Source organism: Gouania willdenowi, chromosome 15 (genome assembly GCF_900634775.1).
Source record: "Gouania willdenowi chromosome 15, fGouWil2.1, whole genome shotgun sequence".
NCBI classification, from domain to species: Eukaryota; Metazoa; Chordata; class Actinopteri; order Blenniiformes; family Gobiesocidae; genus Gouania; species Gouania willdenowi.
Genome location: NC_041058.1, coordinates 15,924,809 through 15,946,996, shown reverse-complemented (window position 1 = coordinate 15,946,996; position 22,188 = coordinate 15,924,809). Strand labels below are relative to the sequence as shown.

The following is a 22,188-nucleotide window of genomic DNA, read 5'->3' as shown; positions in this document are numbered from 1 at the left end:
TCAAAATCTTTTTTGCATTAAACCATATAGAATCCCATGTTTCTTCACCTATAGTGACGGACAATTGCTTCTCCCGAGCACCCCTGACCCTCTGCGTGTCAGAAGTAGATAGTCCGTTGAGAACACAGGAAAATGAGCTCACGGACACTTTCAGTAATTGCAATTTAAAAAACAATACACCAAAGTTAAAAAAGGCTTACAGTATAAACAGGCAGAGATGAAGCCTCTCTGATATGAAGTGGCACAACCCCCTTTAGGCCATTTTTTCAGTGTAGGGCTACTTTGTGTATGACATTACATTATTATGTTTTTAAGTATGCAGGTGTAGGGGGTACAAGGCTTCAGGTTAAATGTCTGAAGGGATATGGGACCGGGAAAAGTTTAGGAACCACTGGTTTGTCATCATCATGATAAACAGGTATAAAAAGCTGAAGGTTGGGCCATGAAAGAATATTCAACGTCATCAATCATCATGCTTTATCACCATATGTCCATTTTTACAGTAGGTTATTACAGATAAGAAAACCTAAAGTCAGTCTCTGCTGGTTGAACTTCTTGTGTAAACACATTTTGGACTTGGACGACGGCCTTTTTCCAGATCACCAGGAGCCCTTCCCCCTTCCCCAAAACGTCACAGATAAAATAACATTATGCGTCTTCGACAAACAACATCTAAAGAGCTAAAGCTTTCAGATGTTTTTTTTTAACTTTTCACTGTTTCACATATTATCATTCAGGCTCAAACAAACATGTAAAGGCATGCAGAGAAGAACAGGAAAAGACTAATGAGTCCACTCCCTCCCTTTCCGACACATACATTCCCTTTTGGTGGGCTGGCCCCCCGACACATGGGAAACTGCCGAGTAATACTTATGCAAGTTTAGTATCTCTGCTTTTATTTTTTTCTCTCTGCTTGCAGTGTTGAACTTTGTTCATGTGAGTATTGAGGAGTGTCCGTGGGGAGGCGCAAAGTTAGATTTTGTCAATGACTTCAACAACATCTGTGGACGTTTTCTCATTTCTAGTCGGCTGCACATCTGCAGCCACTAAAAGCTCTGCCAGAAGAAAGAATTGAGTTTCTACTTGAACAGGGAAAATACAGAACACTATTCAAGTGTTATACAAAGTAGGTTTTTTTTCTGCACTTGTAGGTGGAGAGTCTTTTATTGCTTAAAAGCCACATGGATCAAAGTCTTACTCTTACATCCTCTCATTGTCTCCGGAGTGTGGGTGGACAGAGAGGGGGGCAGCCTTTGATTCGACCTCAGCAGCAGTGAAATAGAGAATCAGACAAGACTGTGGAGTTAACAGAAGCTTCCACTGGGACCATGAGTGCTGCGGCGTTGGAGGAGTACTGTGGGTCCGTCTTCTGGGTGAGTTGACAATACAGAGTGTGATCAGAAGTACATTCAACAAGCTCAGAAATTACCCTCATCCTTATTATATTGTGGGTTACATTTTGTGACCTCACTTTATTAAGCAGTAGGACTCACTAAATCAAACAATGTTACAGTGAATTTATTGTCGAGAGAAATAATGTTATGACCTACTTATAATTATCAGAATATAGTGGAAATACATTTTTAATCCTTTTAAGAATAACTTTTCCAAGTCTAATTTTTATCAGTGAATCATTAACCAAAATAATGAATATATTATTAAAAAGCATTTATATAATTAAAATTGACTTGTTTTGTAAAAAATACATAAAGTTAAAAAGTAATTGTGGTTACAGTACTATATGTATGCAAAATAATTGGTAAAATCAATACAATCAAAACAATATTCTTGAAAAGTTTCATAATGATAATTGTTAAGGCAGTACTTACAGTAAGAAAGCCTGGGTGGGATAATTGGACAGTTCTGTGTGGAGTTTGCATAATAACCCTGTGTTTACATGGTTTATCTCCCAGTATATTCAGTCTTCCTTCCATCATTAAAAAAGAAGCATGAAATAGGTTATTTGGATGTGTTAAAATTGCCCATAGGAATCAATAAGTGTGTGAATGCTTGATATGTACAGTATAGATGTATAACCTGTCTGTAACTACCTGGTCAACAGATCTCCATGACCCTAAATCCAAAAAAATGGGGGGTATAAGATGTATGGATGGATGACTGTGAAAATGTTACTGAAATCTGTTTGTGCCTCTACTTTATGACCCACTGTAACAGTAAAGGTGATGAGCTTTGATTCCTATTCAGTTCTTCATCGGTAAATGATTAGTAGGATGTTTTTAACTCTCGTCTGAAAGGCGGGGTATTATGTAAAATCGACTTTTTCATGTTACCATGTCATTCTCTCATTAAAAACATGACTGGAGTGTTGCCTTGGCTCATTCATGTATGTTTGAGTAATCTTAAAAAACTCAGTATCTATTTTAGGTGTAAATACGCCTGAATCCTCCGAGGAACGCCCCCACCTCCTAGAAACGCCTCTGACCTTTCATCACCGCCCCACAGCAGGCCCCTCTCCCGCGTCTCTAGCACTCATAATGATGTATGCGTTTTCATAGCAACATGTAGCTTCATAATGCAACATAACTGTCCTTAGCCAAACATCTGGCTCCAAAATGTAATTATTTATGTTGCTTTTAACATAAAATAAATTATTAAAACGTTTAGCTGTTGCCCTTTGTGATAAAAAAGATTGTGCATTTTATGTTATATAATAATAATAACTATGTTGCAATGAAATCATAAATATCACTGAATTGCAAAATGTAGCTTCAAAATTACGTATATTTATTTCATTTATCTATGACAAGAAGGTTGAATATTACCAAGCAGACACGTCTTTTAAGAGCCTCTGAACTCTCTCAGGTTTGTCATCAAAGTTACTTTCCGGGTCAGACGTAGGATAAAATTCGTATGGATGCACAATATCCTGCGTGGCCATTGTTCACTAAGTGATAAAGTGTAGCTCCTTTCCAATTGTCAAATTAAAATGCACCGATAGTAGTTTCAGTGCCTGTGGAGAAGATGCAGTAGTGTTGTGATGGCGCCACAGACAGTGCTGAAGGGGCGTGTCGGAACGGGTAGGAGCTTCTTAATGAGACAGAAGCCTATTTCAAGGCGTTTGATACAGCCATGACGCGAGAGCAAATTTATTCAAGGCAGGTTTTTAATTTACTGCATTTACAAACCAACATAAGGTTGCATCATCATTGTATTGTGCTATAGAATCATACTATGTGATTGAAAAAAGCACGATACCCCCCGTTTTAAAGGATAGACGTAATCTGTTTTAGTTTTGGCCTCCAAAAAGAAAGTTTCAAACTATACTTTTAAAGCATGTTGACACAACTGTTTGTTCAATTATTGTACTATACATGATTTTAAGTGTTCTGGGTTCATTCATTCATTTATTTTCAGACCCACTTATTCCTGTTGAGGGTCGCGGGGGTCTGCCGGTGCAAATCTCTGGCTCTCATTGAGCGCTGGGCGGGGGTACACCCTGGACGGGGACGCCAGTCCATCGCAGGGGTGTTCTGGGTTGTTGTCTAATTAATTGATAAGTGCTTAATCCTTTTGGTATACTCACTAATACTGCACAACCTTAAAATAATACAGTTACCTATAGACTAGTTACCTTTATTTTGTTAAATATTGAAGTAAAATGAGGTTATTTAGATCACTTCTGAGCCTGCTATGAGGTAACCATCACCACTACTTCTTCTTCCTCCTTAAAAATGGCCTCCATTCACAGTGTTGAGCACAGAGAGCCAAGAGTAGGGACTTATGATTTAATCACATGTTATTTACATGTGATTAAACCTCTGAGAAAGTCCTGAGCCGTCAGTGCAATATAATGTCATCAGGTCTCCAGGGACGGATTGGGAGGGAAGGGCATCTGCATGTGCCTTTCTACCACATTTTTTTTAATGCATTTACTGTACATGTGTCTTGTGTTGTGCACCTCAGAATGATTCATACCTGCAGAGTGAAGACCCAGACCTTCCAGTGTGTGTGGAACAGACTGTTCTGGTGTGGATACCCCTGGGTTTTATTTGGCTCTGTGCCCCATGGCACCTGCTGTCTCTCTGCAGGCGGAAAAAAGTCACAAAGCACCTGTCCAAGCTTTACATCTGCAAACAGGTACCACAAAAAAAAAACACACATTATTGCAAATGTACAGTAAGTTATTTATTGAAAAATACTTTGTAGATTCTCTTTAATTTTTTGTTTTTGACATTCAGGGTACAGTATAAACGCTTCACCAGCCCATTATGGGACTCATTACGCAAACAGCAATGGTGCAGTGATTAAAGCCTTTTGTAAACGGCTCCTCTGAGCTAATTTTCACAACATTCAGATAAAATCAGAATAACAAATAGCATGGCCTCTAAGAAAATGATAAATGATTTACTCAGATTAGTCATTCCACAAACATTTTACAGACTCTTGTCCAATAACTTCCCAAGCATTGTCAGCCTTTCCTTAAAAGGGAATCTGCATGACTTTAGTGACCAACGTCGTAAATATTGATAATATTCTAATTGTGATCGCAGCGATCGTGCCAATCTGAACGGGCTTCATTGTTGTGAGTGGAGAACAGAAAAATGCCTTTTGAGTGACAGTTCTTCATTTACACTGTGATTCTCATCCCTCAGCTTGTTGTGAGCCTGTTATTTCTGACGGCCATTGCGGGCTTGGCTGTTACGTTAGGAGAGGATTACGGCCCAAACAGTACATCACCTCAAACTGGGAAAAATCCTGGTGTATTCTACGCAAACCCTGTTCTCTACGCTGTCACATGGGTAAAATATCCAAATGTCCACTCATAGTTATGACTGGTGCTTACCCTGAGAGTACATAATGTTTTTTTTTTGTTTGTTTTTTTAAATGTCTTTCCATTAGATCCTTTTGTTGTTATGTCAAGAGGGAGTGAGGCAGAGAGATGGAGCGGTGGACTCAGCCACTCTTTTCATCTTTTGGATGCTTCTTGTTCTGTGTGACATTTTCCCCTTTCAGACACTCCTACGGGAAGCACTTAAGCAAGTATGACAGAAGGTTTTACATTTATTAGATTACTATATATACTATATAGATATCCATCATTACCTTATAGATATCCATCACTTTTTGCTCATTCTCTTCTTTCAAAAATGGTTGAAGTTTTTATGAGTTAAGTTTTCTAATGCGCTACCAGCCATTCACTGTCTGTTTTTGTTTGTTTTGCCTTTATTACTGATGTTCTTTCTGATTTATTTCTATGTTTTTATCACTATATTCTTGTCATCTTAGTTGTAAAGTGTCATTGAGTGTCTTGAAAAACCATTTTTAATAAAATGTGTCATTATTATTATTATTATTATTAATAATAATAATAATAATAATAATAATATTAATAATAATAATATTATTAAGTCTAATGTAAGTTCTTTTTTTTTGGGAAGCATCATGATGTCCCTCGTTACTCCCTTTTCTACATTTCCTTTGGATTTAAATTGCTAGCCTTCTGGCTTTCTGCTTATTATTATTATTATTATTATTATTATTATTATTATTATTATTATTATTATTATTATTAAGTCTAATGTAGTATTTTTTTTTTTTTTTTTAAGGGAAGTGTCAGTGATCTCCCTCGTTTTTGCCTTTTCTACATTTCCTTTGGACTTGAACTGCTGGCCTTTTGTCTCTTTGCTGTGGCTGATGTCCCACCAGACGCTAAGGCACGTGTCAAAAAGGTACCTATGTGTGTTTTGATGCATTTTTATATTTACCAGAATTTAAATTAAAATGCCAGATGACTGCATCAACATTAACCTTTTACCTTACAGAACCCTGAATTAGGAGCACCCTTTCTAAGCAGAATCACCTTTAACTGGATCAATAGGTAACCCTAAACCCACTATAGCCAGAACCATTAGAGACCACACTGAAATGTGGACTCCATGCTTCTAAGATTGTTGTTGTTTTCAGTATGATGCTGAAGGGCTACAGACGACCACTGGTTCAGGAGGACATGTGGGATTTGAATGACGAAGATAGCACCGCTACCATTAACCAACATTTCCAGCATATCATGCAGTCCGAGTTGGCCGCAGCTCGAATTCGTTACCAAAAAGAGTTGAAGAAAAAGAAAGCCAAAGATGAAGCCTTTCCAAGTAGCATTTCTAATGGTCTGGAGAAAGGTGTGAGTCAGGATGTTTTAATGATGGTAAGAGAACATGTTTTACGTTTATAGAGGATGTTTTTTTAGGCGATATTTGCATCTGTAAAATTGTTGTCCAGGTAAATAACATGCACGTCAACTTTGAGTAAAACTGTGTTTTTCTTTAGGAGGAAAAGGGAAAGGAGGATGATAAAAAGGTGAAAAAAAGCAAAAAGAATAAAGAGGAAGAGAACTACCCCAATTCATGGCTGGTTTCCACTGTTTTCAAGACCTTTAAAGGGGTTTTGCTTGAATCTGCCTTCTTCAAACTTCTACAGGACTTACTTGCTTTTGTTAGTCCTCAACTTCTGAAGTAGGTGAATTTCAATAACATGTTGTTGTTGTTAATGAAGGCATTAAAATCACACCACAACAAAACGTTTGAAAAGAAATTGCGACACCATTTAGTTTGCCTGCCTACATCTCTATCAACAACTTATTTTGTTACTGTTTGCTGTTTGCATCATGGCTCTGTCAGCATTCACACAATTATTAACTCAGCGTCAGTTAAGTCACAACTGCACTGTCAAAAAGATGACCACAGGCGAATGTCAAGAGGAATGAGCTTTTAATAAGTACCGTAGCAGAAATAGCAGAAATTAGCCTCTCCATCAAGTGATTTTAAAGTTATGTGTCTTTTTGCCTTTCTTGAATCTTCATCAATTCTTAAAACATCAACTGATAATAATGGAATAATTATTTTGAAGGTAACCTTTTTTTTTTTTTTTAAACACATAATTATAATTGATCTTTCTGTGTTAGGTGGTAGATGCGACAAAATGCCCCCACACACAAATGTTAAGTTTCTAGTGTTTTTCCATTCTAGACTGATGATTTCCTTCACCAAAGACAAATCCCGTCACACTTGGGAAGGATATTTGTATGCTGTGCTGCTATTTGTGGTGGCTGTTCTACAATCCATCTTCCTGCAGCAATACTTCCAGCGATGCTTTGTGCTGGGGATGAAGGTTCGCACTGCTATCACGGCTGCTGTATATAAAAAGGTGAAAGACCTTAATTATCTTTTTTTTTTTAAATTTCCGGTAAAACTGGAAAATCAGTCAACAGTAAAGGCTTTTTTTTCTCTTGCTTCCTAAGAAGCAATCAATGTTAAATTACAGTCACTTAGTCCTTCTCTTTAGCTGCTCCCATTAGGGATTGTCACACTAATTCATTTGCCTCTATCCACTTCTGCTTTTTGCATCATTATTAGAAACACCAACTACCATTAAAAGCTCCTTAACTGCATCACTAAACTCTTCTCCTTTCGCCTGGAAGCTTCATCTTCAACTTAAAATGTGCAAAGAATTTCCTTGTTAGAAATTGCGCAACTATGGTTTAATCCAAATATAAATCATCATCACCAAAAGTTTTTAAAATTGCTAATAACAAGAATTGCTGATTGATACACATGACTACTGCGACTATGTTTTAGTAGTAGTTAGTGTCCAAAGGTATCCTAGTTTGTAAAATATACAAAAGGAAGTATTAGTTTTTCAACGTATGATATTGTAGCCCAGCAGATTTGTCAAAAAGGTGTTCACTTCTGGAAGAAGGCATGAACATTTGTACATGGGGGTTTTTTAGTATGCTGAATTGATTTTTAATGGGTTCCACGCTGGCAAACCAACAGTTCCCACTCAAAATTGAGAAATCCAAGATGGCCATATTGCATTTTGCTCTGGATGCAATTTACAGTATTTTAGGCTACTTCATGACAATCCTTGTCCCCCAAAACCTATATTTTGGGGGACAACCTCTTGCTCTGAGCACAGTTTGCGGTATTTTAAGATATATTATTGAATTCCTTTATCCAGAAAACCTATAATTTGCCACTGAGATCATGCTTGTATGCCAAACAGAACCAAAGTTATGACAATATCCAAATTGGTAAAACAGATGGTGGCCATTTTGGATTTCTTGATTTTGAGTGGGAAATTGTTAGTTTCCCAGTGTGGATCCCATTAAAAATTGATTCAGTATATGTAAAAAAAAAAAAAAAAGTACACATTTTCATGCTTTCTTCCAGAAGTGAACATCTTCGCCTAATATTGCTACATACCTGCCAGGCCATTGTTATAATTTGTGTTTCATCCTTTGCTTTGCTTCATCTTTACTTTGCAGTGCAGATAAGACAAGGTTGGGTTGCTTTGTTTTTAGTATCTTTCTGCTTTTTCAGTATTACATTTGTGTTCTTCAGGCTTTAGTTGTGTCTAATGATGCTCGTAAAGAGTCAACCGTTGGTGAAACGGTTAACTTGATGTCAGCGGATGCCCAGCGCTTCAACGACGTAACCAACTTCATCCACCTGCTGTGGTCGTGCCCTTTGCAGATCATCATATCCATTGTTTTTCTGTGGATGGAGTTGGGACCGTCTGTGTTGGCAGGACTAGCCGTCATGGTGCTGTTGGCACCAATAAATGGACTGCTGGCCACCAAGGCCAGAACCATCCAGGTTTGTAAGGCTGTAAATTCCAGTACTTTTTCCTCAAATGTAGCGTATAGTCTGGTTTGATTACATAGCACTTTGTTGGAGGTTTAAATGAAAATGACTAAGCTCATTATAATTGGTTGGGTCAACTGTAAATGGAGTTTAAGCTGACTTTATGCCACATTGTGTTATCTGCATTTTTTAAAGGCTCTATTCTGTCATTTTGTTCTATTTCCAGATAGAGAACATGAAGTTTAAAGACCAAAGGCTAAAAATTATGAATGAAATACTGAACGGAATCAAGGTGAGATGCCTTTGACCACTTTGTCTTTTGCTTATAGCACAATGCTATGATTTTCTCTCCGTCCCTAGATTTTAAAGTTTTATGCGTGGGAGCCATCGTTTCAGACTCAAGTAGAAGACATTAGAAATGACGAGCTTAAAGTGATGAAGAAATTTGCCTACCTTTCATCCGTCTCTACTTTCATTTTCAGCTGTGCCCCTGCTCTGGTGAGTCACAGACTACAAGAGCGACTGAAAGTGGGTGGTCTCTTTTCACATAATGACGCACTTTCTTTCTTTGCAGGTTTCCTTAGCTTCCTTTGCTGTGTTCGTGGTTGTAAGCCCTGATAATGTGCTAACCCCAGAGAAAGCCTTCACTTCTATATCTCTATTCAATATCCTCAGATTTCCTCTCTCAATGCTGCCTATGCTCATTGCTGCCATGGTGCAAGTAAGAAATAGAGACAATTAATGCAAGACTCGCAAAAACTGAAACCTATGAAAAGTAAACTTGTTCATTTTTTTTTTTACCTCAGACTACAGTTTCAAGAAAGCGCTTGGAGAAGTTTCTGTCCGGGGACGACCTGAATACTGACATTATTCGACATGACCCTAGCTTCAGTATGTCTCTCTAACTGTTCTGTTTATACATCACTTTGTAACTAATATAACCATTTTGGAAATTTTGTAATCATTTTGTCAATTTGTATCTTTTAGAATCTGCTGTGAGTGTACAAAATTGTTCATTGGCCTGGGAAAAGGGAGAGGAACCGCTCCTGAAGAAGTAAGAAGTTCTATTTTCTTTTACAATATGATATACATAATATACATGGGTTGATTATTATTTGCATTTTTTCCAAGTTTGTCCTTGGACATAAATCCCGGTCATTTAGTGGCAGTAGTTGGATCCGTTGGGTCTGGAAAGTCCTCTCTCATTTCAGCCCTCTTGGGAGAAATGCACTGCACCAAAGGCTTCATCAATATTAAGGTGAGATCTTAGAAAGTGCTGCTGGAGGCCGTAAAAGATTTGTGCTAAAATGATGACTTCAGTTTGAATATTTTTGGTACATTACAAGTGGTCGCCTGAGTGCACCATTTATTACCCAAGAAAATAATTACAAAAGTCCATCTCTGCTTGTTGGAGATTAGCAAAGATGTGCTTGCTGAGAGCTAACTAGTAATAATAAATTTTAAGGCAATGCAAATTTATTTGTAAGGCGCATTTCATACACAATTCAACTTAATGTGCTTTCCATGATCAAAAAGTGCAACAGAAAACACTGAACAGCTTAAAATTCATAAGAACATTAAAGTCGGCAAAAAAAATAAATAAATAAATTTAAATTATCAACAAAAAAAATATAGACATGTACATTTTCTTAGATAATAGTAGATAATCATTGCATTGCAAATCCAATATAGAAAAAAAAGAATTAACGCAGTGTTTTATTTTTCATTGAAAGTTAGTTAGCGAACTTACTAGCTAACATAAACCTCCTCCTGTATTTGTGGTCCAGGGTTCTCTTGCATACGTGCCACAGCAAGCCTGGATCCAAAATGCCACTTTGAAAGATAACATTTTGTTTGGCTCTCCAAATGAAGAGAAGAGATTCCAAGGTGTATTAGACGCCTGTGCACTTACTCCTGACCTGGAGCTGCTGCCTGGTGCCGAACTTACTGAGATTGGAGAGAAAGTAAGTTTAACTGACAGTTCAATGTTCTTTAGGTGTGTGTAAATTCAAATGACTTTTGATATTTGCGGAGGGACGAGATGCTTGGTAAGCCTAATTTATCAATACCGCTTCACATTCTGTTGTTTAAATTTGTGCTGTGTGTGAGTTGTCCAAGGTGTGCTGCTTTACATTAGAGCAAAGTGTCAAACTCAAGGCCTGGGGACCAAATCCGGCCCTTTAGAGTATCCATTCTGGCTCATATAGGAGAAAGAAAAAACATGAATCATTGTGTAACTAATACAGTTGTAGATACCTTAGCCTCCCTAAACAAACAAATTCAAAACATTTCCACAATGTTTGCAGAGGCTTAGAATTTTTCCATCCTCACATCACCTGATGGCAGTCAAAAACCAGCAGTTTTCCTCAAATAATTTCACAGATTTTTCCCAAATCAAATAAAAATCACAATGTCACAAAATTGAGTAAATTTAAAGTGAAGATCCTGCAGAGATGGGTATATGTCACTGGTTTCTTGGATATTGTTGGCTTCTTACATACTTTATATCATTTATACATGGAAATGCAAACTAGGGCACAGTATTTTTGAAACTGCTCATTTCCCAGACTTTGAAAACATGCCCATCAGAGTAATGATAATGGAGTACATAAATTAGCAGTGATGTGGTGTGGGGAATGTGATCATTTGCTTTTGTTTAAGTTGTCTGTACACATCCCAGCACCTTCTACAAGCTGGTTTAGGTTCCATAATTAAAGTAGAATTTTGATACTTAAAGCAATAGGATGAACTGATTGATAGTCAAACAGCCTAAAATCTACTAGTTAAGGCCCTTTTTTGTGTTTTTGTCACATTATGTGTAGTTTGAATGTAAAATCAGTTACATTAAAAAGTTTAGATTTGTTTAGTCATCCTTCATTTCCCTTTTTTCCTCTAGGGTATCAACCTTTCAGGAGGTCAAAAGCAACGTGTGAGCTTGGCCAGAGCAGCCTACAGTGAAGCTGATATTTATCTATTAGATGACCCGCTGTCTGCTGTGGACTCTCATGTAGGAAAGCATCTCTTTGATAAAGTCATAGGACCCTGTGGAATTCTCAAAAACAAGGTTTGTGTTGTTTCTTAACCAGTTTTTCCTCCCAAATATCAAAATTGTGACTTCCAGCATCATTTTGTTTGTATAGACTCGGATCTTGGTGACTCATGGAGTCAGCTTTCTTCCTCATGTTGATGAAATAATCGTCCTCGTGAATGGTGTTGTTTCTGAAATTGGATCCTATAACAGCCTCCGTGCCAGCAGGGGAGCTTTCTCAGAGTTTTTGGAGACCTATGCTAAAGAACAAAATAATCAGAGCTCTTCAGAGCCAGGTGGGTACTTGTCTTTCACTTAACAGTGTAAAGTATATCTTTAAAGCAATATTGTGTAAAATCAGTGTCTATTTCTGACTCCTTGTTGAATGTGTATACAGATGGTTGCCAGGATACGGAAGATGTAGAGCTCTTTCCTGAAACAGAGGACACTCAACCAGACTCTCCTTTGGAGGACACAGTTTCAGCTACTTTAAAGCGAGAAAACAGTATTCGCCGCAGTCAACGCACCGGCAGGTTGGGGTTTTATTGTAGTGACACCATAACAGTGAGAAACTTGCATTGTTTGATAGCGTGTTTTTGCTCATCATTTACCTCTTCATTTAGCGTTCGGTTAAGAAAAAATACATCTGTGAAAAACTCTGAAGATAGTGTTGAAGCTAAGAAAGGCCAGAGGCTGATAGAGAAAGAAACCATGGAAACAGGACAGGTACTTTAGCGTTTTTAATTTACTCAACTGTCATTAACTAATGAGCACAAACAAAGGGATATTGGAGCTTTTTGCATACGAGGTACTTCTCTTTCCCTTTTTCTAGGTCAAGTTCTCCATATTCCTTCAGTACATGCGAGCTATGGGCTGGGGATACACTGCTTTGGTTTTCCTGATTTACTTCACCCAAAACATCGCCTTCATTGGTCAGAATCTGTGGCTCAGTGACTGGACCAATGACGCTGTTGAGTATTTGAACAAAACATACCCAGACTCAAAAAGAGACACCAGGGTGGGGGTGTTTGGAGCTTTGGGTATAGCTCAAGGTGAGATAATATTCTTTTTTTTTTTTTTGGGTGAAATTAATTTTAGATTATTGTGAGAAAAACTTACATTAATGTGTTTAAAAACTAAAAAACAACAACAACAAAAAACAGGATTGCACACAGACTTAATATGTAATTGCAATATTGATCTATTGTGAGTTGCTCACCTATGAATTTTTAGTGCAGATATAGGCAACTGGTGGCCATTTTGTGCGGCCCCTAAAACAAATCCCCAAAAATTGTCTTTCAAGAAGTTGGAAGGAATAAGAAAGCCCAGCAAAATTCACAAAATCACTCCCAAAACACACCAATTGACAGCAAAATGCACAATGTACACAAATTCACACACAATTCCAAAATGACTTGGAAAACACAAAAAACAACAACACATTACAGATAAGCTCCAAAGACACACAAAATGTCAACAAAAATGACACAAAATGACAGGAAAATACAGAAAATAACACCAATACAGAAAGTGACCCCATCGACAACATAAATGCAGAAACATACAGAAAATGACAACAAAAACACACAAAAACAAAAACACAAAATGACTAAAAATGGACAAAACAACAAAACCACAAAGACAAAATAGATAACCCCCCTGTGTTAATGCTCAGATCAATCATTATTCTAATGCTGACATGAATGTTGATAATGTGGCCATCGGATCAGATACAATCACAGTTTTGTGGCCCCCGCTGTGACAATGTTTTTTTTTTTACTTGTCTGCACATGCTGTCAAAGGTCAACACTACAAGAAGTGCAATCATGTGTGACAGTGTTGCCATCCCTGCTTTAGTGTGTAGTGTGAATGATGGGAGCTAAACCGTGGCCCGTTCTTAAACTGAGGAGAGCAAAGGATAAATAATCTATAACCCTTTCATCCCCACGGCTGACCACAATGAGAGCTTGATCTACCATTGTGTTTGTAAAAGCTTTGATATGGTTGGGAGGTCAATTTTAAAGGGTTGTCTCATATATTGAAGTAGTTTGATTTCCCGTAGGTGATGCCATGATTGTAAATGACTCATGTGTTGACGGACTAATATGTTGTGATGTGCCACATCCCACATTGGTCTGTTATCATCAGAGGCAAAATACTATGAAAAAAATAGGCACTCCAGCATTTTTGAATTAACATAATCTCTGGTTATCGTCGCTGAGGAAGAATAAGAAATAGTTTTATTTTGTATCAGAGCTACTTTTACAAATGGATGTAGTTTTTTTTTTATGCTTCTTACAGAATTTGACCACAGGTCTAATTTTGGAGACTGAGCTGTTGTTGACGTTATTATATTGATACAAACAACTCTGTATTAAATAGCTTTAATGTGTTTTATATGCAAAAAAAATGCAAGAAACTGCCACACTGTTATCATGCAAATTGACTGATAATAAGCCAGAGATGCTACGCACGTAGTCACAATTGCAGAGTTCTGACTCTGTGTGTACAAGGACCTGAGTCAGTGTTGAGACCCACGCTGTCTTTGGTCACACTTTGAATATTTAAACATTAGTTTGCACTTCACATTTTTACCTTTTTCGTCCCTGCTGAAAATAGGGCTCAATCTCATTGGTTTATTTCGCTTTGGTTTCCTGTTGAATGTGTATTAAATCTGTTACTGTATTCATTTTAAGTAGTACCGTGCCCGTCGGAAGTATGTACAGCATTCATATAGTAGAGTTGTCAATTATGGCCAAATAAGTATGTGTTTGAAGGTTGAATCTGATAAAAGACGCATACATTTGTACAAATAAAATTATTCATTTAGCATTTAACATTTCTTAGTGCAGGGGTGCTTATTTTCTCTGTGTGTGTGCATGTGTGTAATTATACTGTATACATCAGATTTCAAGCATCTCTACGCAGTCCTAATTTGTACAAAATAATTAAATGGTCTAAAATCAGTCTAGTGCGATTATACATTTCAGGAGCTAAAACTAAAAACTGTACTATATATATATATATATATTTTTTTTTTTTTTTTTAAGTGAAATAGTAATAATGTTTTCATGCTGTTTGTTGCAGGTATCTTTGTGTTCCTTGGAACGCTGCTGTTAGCCAATGCATCCGTCGCTGCTTCTCGTGTCCTGCATTCCCGGCTGCTGAACAACATGCTACGTGTTCCCATGGTGTTTTTCGACACAACGCCTATTGGAAGAGTAGTTAATCGTTTTGCTAAGGTAGTGTTAATATTTACATTTTTGCAAACAGTATGCTTTAAATGTTGACTTATTTATTTATTTTTTTAATGTACTCAGTTCATTTCCGATATGGTTGCAATCACAGAAATTCATTTTGACATACATTTTTTTTTTTTTTTTTTTTTTTTTTTTGAATGCCGGAAAGGGAGATGGACTTAAAGCTGTATCAGAGTGTACATTCTACTTTTATTAGATTTAAATTTAATAGTTTAGGATTTTGTGACCCACTAATATATGTTGTACAATAATAAATTCCTCTCATTGGTTCTGCAGGACATTTTTACAATAGACGAAGCCATTCCTCAGTCCTTGCGTTCATGGATCTTGTGTCTGCTGGGTGTACTGGGAACGCTGTTTGTCATCTGTCTGGCGACCCCTTTCTTTGCCGTAGTCCTGCTTCCACTGGCCTTGATCTACTACTTTGTACAAGTAAGTATAAAGATTAAAGGGATAAAAAAGTTTGTTTTATTCCGCTTCCTTTTTATTCATTACTTGTATTTCTCTGTGCAATTGTTCCTTTTTCCTATCAAGCGCTTTTATATAGCTACCTCAAGGCAGCTTCGTCGACTGGACTCAGTGTCTCGTTCTCCCATTTACTCTCACTTTGGGGAGACTGTATCGGGTCTCTCTGTGATCAGAGCCTACAACCATCAAGATCGCTTTCTTAAACACAATGAAATCACCATTGATGAAAACCTCAAGAGTGTTTACCCGTGGATCGTTTCAAACAGGTTTGGAATTATACAGTCTTGTATATTAAAAATTAGCACATTCAAGCCAGATACTATCTGATCTTTGCACATGTTTCTTGTCTATAGATGGTTAGCTATACGACTGGAATTCGTCGGAAACCTGGTGGTGTTTTTTGCTGCTTTGTTTGCAGTTATTTCCAGAGATTCTTTAGATAGTGGCCTGGTTGGACTGTCCATTTCCTACGCCCTTAATGTTAGTACTTTAAATACTTTTGTCACGTACACAGAAAATTGCTGTAATGCTGAGTTCAGTGATGATGCTAACAATCTCTTTCTTGACTGGACTTGAATAACGCAGGTAACACAAACCCTCAACTGGCTTGTTAGAATGACTTCTGAATTAGAGACCAATATTGTGGCTGTGGAAAGAGTGAGCGAATACAGCCAGATTGAGAATGAGGCAAGTAAAAAAAAAATTGTTTTTTAAATGAACCTTTCCTCATTATTATCAAAACCTTTTCCATTTGTCTGCTTTAAATTATTTATATGTTTAGAATACAATATTCTACTTTTATTTCCAGTTTAACATGATGCTTCCACAAACGTGTTCCTACATATATCCACTATATTTCATTAACTTAGACTTTTAAGTGCCAATATATATGCAAAATTGATGTGTATTCAGCATCACTTTGATATATTAATGCATGGAGCCACTTAAACCGAGACAAGAAAATTGCATCAAAGCGTACAATGGCAGAATAATAGACTCCTAATCATATATTGTGTGACACTGATTCCATAGGCGAAGTGGATTGCTAATACCCGACCTCCACGAACATGGCCTGAGGCTGGAAGGATACAGTTTGACAACTTTAAGGTTCGCTATAGAGATGGATTGGACTTGGTGCTACATGGAATCACCTGTGAGATCAACAGCACTGAGAAGGTGTGTGCGTGTGTGTGCATGTATGTGTGTGTGCCTGTATGTGTGTGTGTGTGTGTGTTTAACTGCAGGGTATGCATGTTGCATTTATGTATTTTATTATGGTTTATTTTATTTATTTGCCATTTATTTAACCAGCCGTGTCTTTAAAGACCCAATTCAAATTTTAGCATGTTACCAACATGGTCATTTTTTTTTTTTTTTAAACCTGTTGGTCACAATCGTATGTAATGTAAAGTGTGTGACAGCAAACCTATTTGAAGCATGGTAGATAAAGGGATGAAAATACAGATGCCATTAAAAAAGAACTATGAAATTTAGTTTTTTTTTTTAGGATTTTTTTTTTTGCTACTCAAAATAAAACAAGATGGTTTAGTGAATTTGTTGTAGTTTGGCTGCAGCCGTTTCATTAGTTGTGACCAGTGCTAGAACATTAATCTAACATGAAGTCTATCTAGCAACAATGGCATACCTTATATAAATGTATCTGCCTATATATCTGTGTTTGTAGAAAACATCTGACTTTCACAGAGATGAGACCCTGTTGCCACGTGAAGGACATTTATTGGAAATTACAGTGAAACTTGTTATTTTCAACCTATAGTAAAAGCATGTGTTACGGCCATTCCCTGAGTCTTTGATCTTTCAAAGTCAAAGCTGTTTGCTGTTTGATTGGCTTATGTCCCCAATTTCACAGAATCAATCCCAGACTCCCAAACTGAAAATTTTCAGCAATGAAGAAGCCTCTTGAACTAGAGGTGAAATGTTCTCAAGCAGAACTCCTCCAGTTGCCTCAAAAAGGCTACCAGAAACCCCAATTTATTTTTCATTTCTGTCTTTATTTAAAGGTTTGTATACAATTTAAAGAAGACTGCAGAATAAGACATGACGCGTTATAAAAACCAAAGGCACACATACAGTTTGTACACAGAGTTCCCGCGGATGCATAAAAAGTTTTAAAAGGCATTAAATTCATGAATCTAAAAATAAGGTTTTAATTGTCAATAAAATGTCGTAAATCAGTGTTTAAAAAGTTTGATTTTATGATTGTAATTAGTCTCACATTTCAAAATAAATGGTAACGTTTGTTTTTAAAAGTCTCTTAAATTTACAGTAACATTGCAGTCACAACACGGAACCAACTACAAAACAGCATCAATGTGGTTTCAGACAACATGGGGAAATGTAAATTTAACAAAAATTGCCTGCCCTATGAAGATTTTTCTTAACGTTTTTATTTTTTTTTTATTTCTGTTGTTGTTTTGTAGATTTCTGGCTATTTTTGTAGTCATTTTTCTGTGTTTTTAAAGTGATTTTGATTCTTTCGGTCTGTTTTACTTGTGTATTTTACTCTCATTTTGTGTATTATTGTGTGTTTACTTTGGGGGCCGCCAGTTGCACGTCTGCACTATACACTGGAAAAAACATTACCCTAACCCTATGTAATCAATGTAGCTTTTTTCCCCCCATTGTGTTTCTGAGTTGGTTTTAAATTGAATTTCAAATGGCAATAAAATGTCTTTGAAAAAGTCTTGAATTTGATTTGAATGAAGCTGTAGGAACCCTGGTACAGCGCCCACTTCCTGTCAGTGACATGCACTGCCAAGGATGTTTTTAGGAATAAAGGAAACCTATATTCATTTTAAATCCAATCACACCCAATGTGGGTGCGAGCTATTAAAATTAGTGCCATTTGTTTTTTGAAATACAAACCTCCTTAGCATCCACACTTTTATTCTATGAAATCTTACAAATTGATGTTTATTTGGTTTTTGTTTTTTTTTTTTTTTATTTGATTTTTAATTTTCCTATTTCAGATCGGTATCGTTGGAAGGACTGGAGCTGGAAAATCGAGCTTGACCAACTGCCTGTTTAGAATTATTGAAGCTGCAGAGGGCCGTATTCTAATTGATGATATCGATATTTCCACCATTGGCCTGCATGACCTGAGGAACAATATCACAATCATACCCCAGGTATAGCAGACATGTCATAGCATGTGGTGTCACAGCACTACACCTCTTGTAAAGCAACGCTGATCTATCCAATTCTTCTCACCACAGGATCCAGTATTGTTCTTTGGCACTCTGAGGATGAACCTGGATCCCTTTGATAGAGTCAGTGATGAGGACATTTGGAGAGTCCTCGAGCTTTCTCATTTAAAGGACTTTGTTTCGGGGCTGAAGGACAGACTACAGCATGAGGTTGCAGAGGGAGGAGAAAACCTCAGGTTAGGGAAATAAATCCAATGGAAAGGCATTTGGATCATTAGAAGATTAGCCATGGATTTGTGTTCATGTGCTTGATATGAAATCATTCACATTAAAAATGTCAAGTAGCAAAATACAGTTTTACAGTAACCTAAGGCGGCTCTCATAAACGCCACTAACGTAACAGTTATTTGTGTCATTGGAATTACGGGTGTAAGAAAAAAATCAAAACGCCGATATGTCGCAATATTTCAACACGCGATCGATCCAAAAAAATGGCCAAGTTGATTTTTTTATACCTGTTTTTTAACGAAAAAAAACCATTTAATTCAGCAAACATATGCATAGCAGTGAACCACATCAGACCTTGTTAAACTACTTCACTCATCAATGCATTTTAGCTTGGAAGTTGATTGCACTCTATTTTCAGTTTTTCATTAAACTACTGGGCACTTTTATAGATGTATGTGGTTACTTTTTTTGAGACTTAAGATCTGAATCAGAATCTGTTGTAGAAGCAAAAGTTAGACTTTTTTGACAGTTTGATAAACATACCACTTGTTTTTGATCTTGATACTTGAAATATAGTTAGTGACTGTATTACTAACTTTTTTCACGCAAGTTTGTGTTTTAATATCACTGCATCAAGCCACTGAAAGTTTGAAAGAGTACCATGATCATCTAGTGCCTCAAACACCAACAACACACAACTCCATACATGAATATTCTATTAAAACCCTAAGCTCAATTTGATATTTGTCTTAATGCGCTCTGTCTTTTGCTTCCCAGTGTCGGACAGAGACAACTGCTGTGTCTGGCTCGTGCATTACTGAGAAAATCTCGAATCTTAATTTTGGATGAGGCCACAGCAGCTGTTGACCTGGAGACTGACAATTTGATTCAAAACACCATCCGCAAAGAGTTTTCACATTGTACCGTCCTCACTATTGCACACCGGCTGCACAGTATCATGGACAGCTCCAGGTGAGGAATTCTTTTTATTCTGTCTTTATAATGAAAAAACCTTGTTTTTCTTGCTGTTGAAGTGCTGAAACATTTGGAATGGATTAAAGCATAATCAAAAGCTTTTAAAACAACGTAAAAGTGTGAATTAAGTCCAAAAAAAAAAACATATATAGTCAGAATCAGAATGTTTATTGTAAATTATATTCAAGCTTGTTCAATATCAGTGCCATAGCATACAATCAGTGACGTGTCGTGAGCGCTAGGGTTGGGTAGGCAGGGCGTTGCAAATCGAGACCACCAATGTTGACACCAATGACAATTTCATATGTTTCGGTTGGCAAGTGTTAATCTAACAAAATCAACATTGTAAAACACCATTAAAGAAACAATTATTCAATATCGCCTCCATACTCTCCCAACAAGATATATCTCGTGACACGGCAGCTCATCCATTGTTTGTGTTGGAAACACAGAAACACGGAGAAAACGACAGCAATAAAAACTCAGAACAGCCTCAGTGAGGCGCATCCACAAAGCAAATCCTACCTTTCACTGTGGAAAGTACAAAGTGCAGCGTCTCTGCCGTACCAGTAAATAGCAATGTTCATTTGGTCTATGAAATGCACAAAATGCTGACACTTTCCAACTTATAGGTACTGTAGGCTATTGGAAATGGAAAAATAAATAATTTACAATTATGTTATAAATAAAACAAATAATCAAAATATCAATTCACCCATGGGTAGGCACTGCCTACTTTGCCTACCCTGACTGCATACAATATATGCAAGAATATCTTCTTGCAATTGCAAGAATAAAAAAAATAAATAAAATGCTTTGATGCTTCTATTGGAATGATACGTTTGTGCATTGAGTGAGTGCCTCACCAGTTATGATCCTCACCACACGTCACTGCCTTTGTCACACTTGTTGCTTTTTTTTGGTCAGTTCAACAATAATGAAAGTCTTCTATTGCTTCAACCTTGATCTTGTCTCTATCATTCAAAGATTCAAAGTGTTTATTGTCACGTGTACAGTAAATACACTTCTTTACTTGTACAATGAAACACTTCCTTTGTTGTCCACATTGAATGTCATAAGGAATTAAGAAGACTTTAAGTATAAATATGAAGAAATTAAGATACAAAGGATGAAAAAAATGTATTTACAGTACATAAATGTGCAATGTTTGGGTAATAATTATAATCACGTTATCATATCATGAATGTAAGTGCTGTTTAAATAAGGTTCATCACTATTCACACAATCCTTTTCTTATTTCCTTACAAACAGCACAGTGTGTGGTTGAGCGATTCTCTGCTTCAATCACTATTAGCAACTGCCAGTCAATTTAGAATTCTATCTCCCTATTGCAACCACTCAGACTCCTTTCACTGTATTCCTCTGTTATTCCTCCACAGAGTAATGGTGCTCGACGCTGGCAAAATAGTTGAATTTGACTCTCCAAGCAACCTTCTCATTAAAAATGGACATTTCTTTTCCATGGCAAAGGAGGCAGGAATAACTCAGGACACTTCTACATATTTTTAACTCACAAACAAATAAGATTTCAAAATATACTGATTACCTTGAGTGTTTCATTTGTATACCTTGACTGTGCTTTGATACATTGATGAACGTTAATTCTTTCAGTTTCTGTGATGTATTTATAAGAAATAACATAAATGTATATTTTCTGTGTGCAAAATATTTGTACGTGTTTTTTGTCCATTTAATAAATATGTTGAGTGTTTTTTTTTTTTTCCAAAAAAATAAATCTGTTATAGTGTTTAAAAAAATATATCTTAAAATGAGATTTCCTGAAACAAATACTGTAAGTCATGCTGAACATTTTTTTGTGTAAACCACTGTTGTGGTTCTTTATGTTGTCGTTTCATGTAGTTTTGGAGTAGTTCTGTGTATTTCTCTCAATTTGTGTATCTCTGTGGTTGTTTTGTGCACATTTTTGTTGTATTTTTGGAGTCCTTTTGCGTGTATTTGTCCATGTCTTGTGTGTTTTTGTGGTTATGTAAATTTCTCTGTCTTTTTGTACACCTTCTCTGCCTTTGTGTTTTTTTTTCTTATCTTTTTGTGCAAGTCCTTTATCACTAACGGTTTGTGTTGTAATTATCTTTGAATAAAAGCATCTGCTAAAAGAAATGGTAATTGTAACGTGTTTACGAACCTATTGACTGATAAATGAATGGGTAATCTTGAGCCATTTGTTTTACTTTTCCTCAAGCGAAAAATAGACTCTTCTAAAAAGCTTTTAGGCACTACACTGCTACAGTACAGGTACACTAGAGGTTGAGTTGGGCATGGAAGATGGATGATAAGTAGTACTAAGTATGAATTAGATTTTGTTTCTCTTTCATTTACCCTCTAAGGATTCTTTATCAGTGCAGCCACCTATAGTATGTGAGCAGTGGATGTATGGGGGAGAAATCAGTTGGAGGGAGTGAAGGAGGAGCAGTGTGTGAACA

General features: G+C 36.7%; 1 protein-coding gene across 4 annotated transcripts; it reads left to right on the top strand.

Moving 5' to 3' along the window:
- The first annotated feature begins 507 nt into the window (after positions 1-507).
- On the top strand, positions 508-21,764 carry abcc2 (ATP binding cassette subfamily C member 2). Of its 4 annotated transcripts, XM_028467993.1 has the most exons (34): positions 508-936; positions 1,026-1,126; positions 1,226-1,373; positions 3,925-4,098; positions 4,614-4,760; positions 4,861-5,001; positions 5,568-5,690; positions 5,784-5,839; positions 5,926-6,163; positions 6,286-6,470; positions 6,984-7,161; positions 8,358-8,612; positions 8,827-8,892; positions 8,961-9,098; positions 9,175-9,321; positions 9,407-9,491; positions 9,588-9,654; positions 9,732-9,858; positions 10,388-10,564; positions 11,497-11,664; positions 11,741-11,924; positions 12,026-12,161; positions 12,252-12,354; positions 12,461-12,680; positions 14,716-14,870; positions 15,165-15,320; positions 15,423-15,622; positions 15,710-15,836; positions 15,942-16,043; positions 16,389-16,532; positions 18,347-18,505; positions 18,593-18,759; positions 19,529-19,723; positions 21,127-21,764. In XM_028467993.1, exons 3-34 carry the CDS (start codon positions 1,329-1,331, stop codon positions 21,254-21,256), a joined length of 4,695 nt encoding a protein of 1,564 aa, XP_028323794.1. In that variant the 5' UTR covers positions 508-936; positions 1,026-1,126; positions 1,226-1,328; the 3' UTR covers positions 21,257-21,764. The 4 variants fall into 4 exon arrangements, with proteins under 4 accessions (XP_028323794.1, XP_028323791.1, XP_028323792.1 ...); XM_028467990.1 differs by having other exon boundaries at positions 1,026-1,373; XM_028467991.1 differs by having other exon boundaries at positions 844-1,126.
- The last annotated feature ends 424 nt before the right edge of the window (positions 21,765-22,188 follow it).